This window comes from Cygnus olor, chromosome 5, assembly GCF_009769625.2.
Source record: "Cygnus olor isolate bCygOlo1 chromosome 5, bCygOlo1.pri.v2, whole genome shotgun sequence".
Classification (NCBI taxonomy): Eukaryota; Metazoa; Chordata; class Aves; order Anseriformes; family Anatidae; genus Cygnus; species Cygnus olor.
In genome coordinates this window covers 30,780,576-30,789,405 of record NC_049173.1, presented here as the reverse complement: position 1 = coordinate 30,789,405, position 8,830 = coordinate 30,780,576, and the positions used below count along the sequence as shown (strand labels likewise).

The 8,830-nt window shown below is 64.5% G+C and overlaps 1 protein-coding gene across 1 annotated transcript; it reads right to left on the bottom strand.

The window, feature by feature from the left end:
- Positions 1-3,688: 3,688 nt before the first annotated feature.
- LOC121070606 (antigen WC1.1-like) lies at positions 3,689-8,456 on the bottom strand. The gene is made up of 12 exons (XM_040557990.1): positions 8,453-8,456; positions 7,436-7,753; positions 7,046-7,360; positions 6,666-6,968; positions 6,245-6,565; positions 5,853-6,167; positions 5,474-5,782; positions 5,031-5,372; positions 4,770-4,916; positions 4,596-4,691; positions 4,430-4,516; positions 3,689-4,284 (listed from the first exon to the last, which is right to left on the bottom strand). Exons 1-12 carry the CDS (start codon positions 8,454-8,456, stop codon positions 4,121-4,123), a joined length of 2,721 nt encoding a protein of 906 aa, XP_040413924.1. The 3' UTR covers positions 3,689-4,120.
- Between the last annotated feature and the right edge of the window lie 374 nt (positions 8,457-8,830).

Sequence of the window (8,830 nt, the reverse complement as noted above, 5' to 3'; positions counted from 1 at the left end):
CCCACGCCCCCCCACGGGGACGCGTCCCCGCACAGCTCACCTGCGCTGCTGCGAGCGCACAGGGCCAGGGAAACACAGGCGAATGTTGTGGGGACGGGCACCCAGAGCAGCTGCCGGCGGCCCCACAGCACGGCCCGACCGAATCCTCGCTCAGCCCTCCAAGCCTCGCAGACACGCTGGGCAGGAGTGCAGGCACGAGCCAAGCTGGGCCGGGCTCTGCCGGCTCCTGGACATAAACGGGGAGGGCTGCGCAGTCACACTGCCTCGAGCGGTGACGTCACACTGCCTGCTCGGTGACATCACGCTGCCTCGCGTGTGACGTCACATGGAGCCACCCGCCCCTGCGGCGCTCACTCTGGCACTGCTCTGGCATCACTCCCTGCAATTCTGTGATTCTGTGACCATCTAACTCCCACCCCCTGCCATAGGCACAGATGCCACCCACTAGCTTACTACATTTGCCTCACTACCCGCACAGGGAAGAAGTTCCTTCTAATGTCTAATCTAAATCTATCCTCTTTTAGTATAAAGCCATTCCCACTGGTTCCTGGCATTGCCTAGCTGAGTAAAGAGTCCTTCTCCATCCTTTTTATAAGACCCCTTTAAGTATTGAAGGGCCGCAAGGAAGTCTCCCCAGAGCCTTCTCTTCTCCAGGCTGAACAGCCCCAGCTCTCTCAGCCTTTCTTCATAGGAGAGCTGCTCCAGCCCTCTGATCACCTTTGCAGCCCTCCCCTGGACTCGCTCCAACAGGTCCACATCTTTCTTGTGCTGGGGGCCCCGATCCAGGACGTTCCCCGATCCAGCAGCAGTTCTCCTGCGGCCTGTGGAGAGGCCCCTGGTGGAGCAGGCTGTCCCCCTGCAGCCCATGGGTCCCACACGGAGCAGATCTCCACGCTGCAGCGCGTGGAGGAGCCCCCGGTGGAGCAGGTGGATGTGGCCTGGAGGAGGCTGTGGCCCATGGAGAGCCCCTGCAGGAGCAGGCCCCGGGCCGGAGCTGCAGCCCGTGGAGAGGAGCCCACGCAGGAGCAGAGGGTCTGGGGGGAGCTGCCACACGTCGGGGGACCCGTGCTGGAGCAGTTTGCTCCTGACGGATGGACCCCGTGGTATGGAGCCATGTGGGAGCAGTTCTTGAAGAGCTGCTGCCTGTGGGCAACCCCCGCAGGCTCAGTTCGGGAAGGACGGCATCCCGTGGGAGGGACCCACGTGGAGCAGGGGCAGAGAGTGACCGTGAAGGAGCGGTGGAGACAAAGCGTCAGGGACTGACCGCAGCCCCCATTGCCTGTTCCCCTGCGCCGCTCGGGGGGGGACGTAGAAGAGGGTGGATGGGGGAAGGTGTTTTTAGCACGCTTCTAGTTCCTCACTCTTCTAGTCTGCTAATGATAGGAAAGAAATTATATTGATCTCTCTACACTGATCTGTATTGCCCGTGCCGTAACTGGTGAGCAATCTCCCTGTCTTTAACTCAACCCTTGAGCCCTTTCCATCATATTATCTCCCCTATTGTCATCAAGGAGGCCGAGTGAGAGAGCGGTTTTGGTGGAGCTCAGCTGCGTAGCAGGGTAAAACCATCACAGCAGGACCCGGCCCTCTCTGCCACTGTCTTCAGATATAAATATTTGAAAATGTAAAATGTATTTCAGTTTAATTAACATAATTAATATTCCTTCTTCTTCAGTTTTTGAGAAATGGCAGTTGTTTTCCTTTGGGAAAATTCCTTTGGCAATACTCCCGTAGGCATATCAGAAAGCCTAGTGTAAAAAAAAATCAATCTTTTTATGACATGCTCTTATATCTTCATTTGTGTTAACTTCAGCCTGACAGGTGCTATATCACTGGCTATATATATGCATACATACACATATACATACATCACAGAATCACAGAATCACAGAATCATCTAGGTTGGAAGAGACCTCCAAGATCACCCAGTCCAACCTCTGACCTAATACTAACAAGTCCTCCACTAAACCATATCACTAAGCTCTACATCTAAATGTCTTTTAAAGGCCTCCAGGGATGGTGACTCAACCACTTCCCTGGGCAGCCCATTCCAATGCCTCACAACCCTTTCAGTAAAGAAGTTCTTCCATAAGCACCTCCAATGCTTTGGAACGTCTGCCCTGAACGGGTGCAGAATCCTAAAAACCTAGTTAAATGTTTGAGAAAGGTGGGCCATCACGCCGGCAATTCCAAAGAGACAGAAATCACTACAACATGCAGCCATGCCAGCCCCTGCGACAGGCCCTGCGGCTGGGCCAGAGAACCAACCCATGCCGCTCTCAGTCACCTCTGTCCACAAGACGAAACAATGGATGCCAAAGTCACCTCGTTTAGTAAGGGCAGAAACTCCTACTGAGAAGGAGGAGGAGGACGAAGAGGATGAGGCAGGCTACTCCAAGGCAGGGCCACGTGGCCATGGCAGGAGGAAGAATCACAGAATCATGGAATGTGCCGAGTTGGAAGGGACCCACAAGGATCATCGAGTCCAACTCCTGGGTCCTCAAAGGACCACCCAAAAATCAGACCATGTGTCTGAGAATGTTGTCCAAAGGCTTCTTGAACTCCGGCAGGCTCGGTGCTATGACCACGTCCCTGGGGAGCCTGTCCCAGTGCCCAACCACCCTCCCGGTAAAGAACCTTTCCCTAACACCCAGCCTGACACTACCCTGTCCCAGCTCCATGCCATTCCCTTGGGTCCTGTCGCCGTCCCCAGAGAGCAGAGCTCAGCGCCTGCCCCTCCGCTCCCCTCGTGAGGGAGCTGCAGGCCGCCATGAGGCCTCCCCTCAGCCTGCTCTGCTCTGGGTTGAACAAACCAAGGGACTTCAGCTGCTCCTCACACGTCTTCCCCTCCACACCCTTAACCATCTCTGGGGAACATTTTTATCCATGATCCGGATGCAGGAATGGAATGCATCCTCAGCAAGTTTGCTGATAACACTCAAGTGGGAGGTGCGGTTGCCTCCCTGCAGGGATGAGAGGCCATGATACAGAGTCTCTGATGAAGAGTCCCTCCCCAGCTTTCCTGTAGTCCCCTTTAAGTAGCGGAAAGCCACTGGAAGGTCTCCCCGGAGCCTTCTCTTCTCCAGGATGAACAACCCCAACTCCCTCAGCCTGTCTGCAGAGGAGAGCTGCTCCAGCCCTTTGATCACCCTCATGGCCTCCTCTGGACTGGTCCGTGTCCTTCTTGTAGTGGGGGCCCTAGAGTTGAACGCAGTACTCAAGGTGTGGCCTCAACAGGGCTGAGTACAAGGGGGACAATCATTTCCCTCGCCCTGCTGGCCACGCTATTTCTGACACTAGCCAGGAGGCTGTTGGCCCTCTTGGCCACGTCAGCACACCGCTGGCTCCTGTTCAGCCGCCTGCCCACCAATCCCCCCAGCTCCCTTCCCGCCGGGCAGCTTTCCAGCCACTCTGCCCCCAGCCTGCAGCCTTGCATGGGGTTGTTGTGCCCCAAGTGCAGGACGCGGCATTGGCCTTGTTGAACCTCGTACAGTTGGCCAAGGCCCATCGGTCCAGCCTATCCAGGTCCCTCTGCAGAGCCTTCCTGCCCTCAGGCACATCAACACTCCTGCCCACCTTGGTGTCCTCTGCCAGCTTGCTGAGGGTGCACACGATCCCCTCGCCGCGCCCCGGGCGTGTGGCGCTGGGGGTGCTGGGGCAGGGGAAGTGTCCCTGGGAAGCGCCATGGCCTTCCCTCAGCCTGTTCTGTCGGGGAGAGCGTGCAGCTCTGGGGCCAAAGGAAGGCCCCAGGGCCAGGTCCTGGGCTCTTCCCCATCCTTCCTGCATGCCCAGAGCCATGGGGACGTGCCTGTGGGCCCAGCTCTGCCCCGTGGCCCCGAGGGATAGACGATGGACCCAGGAGAGAGAGAGGCGCCGGTGCTGGGAGCGAGGTTCCAAGCACTTGGGGGCTTTAATCGGAAAGAGCGCTGCGCAGGGAAAGGCCATGCTGAAAAACTTCACAAGGACCCTGGCGTGACCTTGGGCAACGGGTGCGGGCGGGCCGATGGAGCCGTTTCTGCAGCGTGCTGAGGGCTGGGCAGGGACGGGTGCCCCCCCAGGGGCACGGCCACCCCTCCCTGGAGCTGGAGCCCCCTCTTGCAGCCATGTCCCCAGGGTCTCCTCACGGCGCTGTCCCCAGAGTGCTGATGTCAATGTCGTCATAGCCCATGTCCCCGTGGGACTGCACCGGGGCATCCCCGCTGTGGGGAGCGGGGGGCTCCTCCGGCACAGCCGCAGCATCGTCATAGCCATCCAGGAGGCCGTGCCTGTGCTGGGGCTGGGGGGCTGCACCAGGCATGGAGGGACCGGGGCTGAGGACGCAGCCGCAAGGGCCACATCCCCTCAGCTCCCCAGCACCACTTCTCAGCCATGACCCTTATCCTTAGGTCCCCTGTGCCTTCCAGTCCCTGTTGAGTACCCCTTCCCCTACCTGGGGCCTCCCCGGGGTTGCTCTCCTCTTTGTTACTATCCCAGTTCTCATCTTGCAGCTTCATGCCTGAGCCCTTGGACAGGGAGCCTGCGGTGGAGAACGGGGCACTGAGTGCTCGGCCAGGGGCTTGGACAGCCCCAGGCCCCAGGGACGACCATGCTCCCACCTGTGCGGCTGGGCACCTCCTGGTACTCGGGCATCAGGCTGTAATCCAGCTCCTCATACACGGCCTCAGAGCCGGCGTCCGTGGCTCTGTTGGGGCCTGCAACGAAGCATGTGTTGCACTAGCATGTCCCACATTTCCCCTCAGCCCCAAAGGGACTCTCAAAGCAGTGCCCACCTCGGCGTTGCACCCATGTGCGGTGTGCCTGCACAGCCAGGGCTGCCAGGGCCAGGCCCAGCAACGTCCCCAGGAGCACGCACAGGACCGTGGGCACCGGCACGCTCCCCGACACTGCTGTCAGTGGGGCAACGCTGCTGGTGACACCTGCAGGGATGGCGAGGGGCAGTGTGAGGCCGGGATCCGCACGGCAGCAGGGGCAGGGGCAGTGGGCACGGGCAGAGCCACCTGTGCAAGCATCCCCGTGCCGGCAGCTGCTACCTGCAGTTGTGGTGGCCCCGCTCGTGCCCTCAGTGTCCTCGTCACACGTGATGTGGGTGACCCCGGCAGGGCCGCAGGACTGCAGGTGCCAGGGCGCCGAGGGGCAGCGCCAGAGCGAGGGGGCCCCCTCCTGGCATTGCACCCAGCCCAGCCAGGCGGGGACAGAGCCCTGTGCGGGGACGGCCTCCAGCCTCCCCCCGGTGCCACAGCCCAGCTGGCGGCAGACAACGGCAGCTGTGGCGGGGCTGGTGTCGTTGGCGCACACGCGGCCCCACGTCCCCTCGCGCAGCACCTCCAGGTGCCCGCTGCAGCTGCTGCTGCCCCCCGCCAGACGCAGCAGCCCTGCAACAACAGGGGACAGCGGGGTCACGGCACCTCGCGGGGCAGCGCGCACCCCACGGGCAGTGGGGACTGCTCCCCAGCTCAGGGATCACAGTGCTCACCTGAGCACACGGCACCGGCACCACCGCCCCGGCGGCAGCCACGCCGTGCTGGGGCTGGGCAGTCCCAGACAGCCGCCTCCGTCCCCGAGCAGCCCCCGGCACCCGGCCACAGCGTCCCCACGCCGGGCCCGAAGCGCTCAGAGCCGGGCGCCTCCAGGGCCCGTCCGCACCCCAGCTGGCGGCACACGACGTCGGCATCTGGCAGGTCCCAGGCGTCCTGGCAGACGGTGCCCCAGGCGCCCTCGGTGTACACCTCCACCCTGCCGGCGCAGCGCCCGGGGCCGCCCGCCAGCCTCAGCCGCCGGCTGCCTGCACGGGAGGGCCAGGATGGGGCTGGGGGCACCCGCTGGGCACCCGCGGCCCTTCCCGGCGCACTCACCTGAGCAGGCAACGGCCGCCTCTGTGGGGCTGTGGCTGGGCGCTGCGGCAGGCCCCGAGGCGTTGCACTGCGCCAGGCGCTCCTCGGTGCCAGCACACCGCAGCTCCTGCAGCTCCACAGGGCCCAAGCTGGCGGCCGGCACAGCGTAGACCTTCTCTGGCACACCGCAGCCCAGCTGCCGGCAAGCCACGGAGGCAGCTCGGTCGTCCCACGGCCCCGCAGTCACACGGGCCCAGTCCCCGGGGCTAGTGGCCACCTCCAGCCGCCCGTCGCACCGGCTCTCCCCGTCCAGCAGCCGCAGGGGCTCAGCGGCACCTGCAAGAGCCCGGCCATGCCGTGGGGACGGGCACTGCTCCCCGCCTGCCACGGGTCCCCGCGTCCCCTGCACCCACCTGAGCAGTTGACGGCGGCGGCATGGCCAGGGGGGCAGGCGGGCTCCCCCAGCACCGCCACGGGGCACTCGCCCGGGTGCCGCTCGCTCCCGCTGCAGCTCAGGGCATCGCGCCGCAGCGGCCCCGTCGCCGTGCCCGTCCCGAAATGGCCTCCTGGGGGCAGGGAGGCGGCAGGGCCGCAGCCCAGGTGGCGGCACAGGACATGGGCGTCGGGCAGGTCCCAGGCGGTGGCACACAGGGGTCCCCATGTCCCCTGCGCCTCCACCTCCACACGCCCGGCGCAGCCCGAGCCGCCATCCGCCAAACGGAAACCGGTGTAGGCTGCGGCGCAGAGAGGGCGCTGGGGGGGCAGCACAGCAGGGACCCACTGGGCACCCCACTCTGCAAGGGTCCACCCCAGCCCCCCAGCCCCAGCACTTACGTGAGCAGACGATAGAAGCGGGGCCAGCACAGGACTGGCCGTGGGTTGGCCTCCGGGCGCAGTTGGCGAGGAGTGGCTCGCTGCCGTTGCACTCAAAGGCGCCGTCCCAGAGCGGCCCCGTTGCTGCCCCAAAATGGCCGGCACCGGGGACGGCCACTGCCGTGCCGCAGCCCAGCTCCCTGCAGACCACCTGGGCGGCCTTGAGGTCCACGTGGCCGTGGCAGACGGTGGCCCAGGCCCGGCCCTGCCGCACCTCCAGCCGCCCCGAGCAGGCGCCGTCCCCTCCAGCCAGACGGGAGAACCCTGCCGGGAGAGGAGGGCTCCTGAGGGGGATGCGGACGATGGGGCTCCCTGCAGCACCGCATGTCCCCAGCACTCACCTTGGCAGACCACAGTGCTCTCGTATTTAATTGGGCTGGTATAGGGTCCCCAACCCCGAATCTTGCAGTCCCAGAGGGCCTTCTCATTCCCGTCACAGTTGATAAAGGCTAAGCTGATGGGACCGTCTCCTTGACCAAATTGGGAACCTTGGGAGGCGCTAGCAGCCGAGCCGCAGCCCATCTGCTGGCACACCACCTCAGCGTCCTCCATGTCCCAGGAGTCGTCCACCACCGTGCCCCAGCGTCCCCGCAGCTTCACCTCCACTCTCCCCTCGCAGGGTCCCCTGCCAGCCGCCAGCCGCAGCTCCAGTTCCTCTGCATCAGGGACCAGACTCAGTCCAGTCCTTGGGGTCCTGGCACGGCATCCCCGTCACCACCACCCCGCCTCACCTGTGCAGGTCACCCCCACGTCCCACTCGTGGCCACAGAACGGCTGGCCCCAGCCAAAGTGGAGGCACTCCTGTAAGGTGGCTTCTCCGCCTCGACAAAATGGATGCAGCCAGATGCGTCCCTTGCCCTGCCCAAACGGGGCGTACGGGGATGCCCGGGCCACCGCACCGCAGCCCAGCTGACGGCACACCACGCCAGCGCCCCGGTCGTCCCAGTCGAAGTCGTAGCTGCAGACGGAGCCCCACTCGCCCTCGTGCTTCACCTCCACCCGGCCGGCGCAGCGCCCGCCGCCATCCACCAGCCGCAGCTCCCCGCTGCCTGCGGGCAACCCCAGGGACCTTGCTGAGCCCGGGGGGTGCCTGCCCCACGGCTGCTCCCTGCCCCACCGCTTGCCCACTGCCCCACGGCCAGCCCCTGCCCCACGGCCAGCCCCACCACTCACCCCCGCAGAGCTGCACGCAGAGGAGCAGCCCCAGTGCCCTGGCAGGCACCATCCTGACCCCAGTGCCCGACGCAGCCCCGCAGCGGGGAGGGGGATATATAGGCAGCCCCCGCTGGCAGGAGCCAATGGGGGCGGCGGAGGCACCTTGTGAGCCGCTATCAGGAGGGTTATCTGCTGCCTGCCGGGGCCCAGCCTCCAATAACCTGCTCCGTGCCCAAATATGAGACTCAGCTCCGCTTCTGGCGTCACGCACCCCCCCGCCTCCCCACTGGGGCTCAGCACCCAAATGTCCCCGAGGGGAGCCAGCCTGCCTGGCACCCGTGTCCCCCTGAGCTGGGGTTGGGGCTGTGCCTGAGGAGAGCAGGTCCCCACGGGGACAAGGGTTTCCCCAGAATGGGGTCCTCCCTCAGCACCCCAATACTCAGCCTTTGTTGGGGGTGGCCTTGCCCACCTTCAACAAGCCCGGGGATCACCAGGGAGAATCTGTTCCCTGTGCTGGCCTTGACACGTGCAGGAGGGACATCTCCAGCCCCTTGCAGCGGCCGGTGGCACAGGCACTCACTGCACGTGCGTACCCATGGCCCCTCGCCCTCCCAACAGTGCAGGCAGGAGGGGGGCGTTTTTCCCCTGCCAGGGACACTGAGTCGGCATCGACTGCACGCAGCTGCTGGGCCACCTGCGCTGCTGGCGATAGCATCGTGGCTTTGTGCAGCAGCAGGGATGCTACCAACGGGGCTTGGAGCCGAGGCTGAGCCCAAGGGACCTGCACGGCTTCTTGGGGACTGAGCTCCACCAGTGGATGCGGAAAGTCCACGTGCTACTTGTGTGCTGGATGTGCAGGCGCCTCTCAAAAGCGAAGCCTGCCCGTACGCAGGGCCGGGACACAGGGCATTGCCCTTCTGGCGCAGCCCCGCTGCAGGAGGAGCGCGTGGCGGCACGGCTCGCTGGGGACT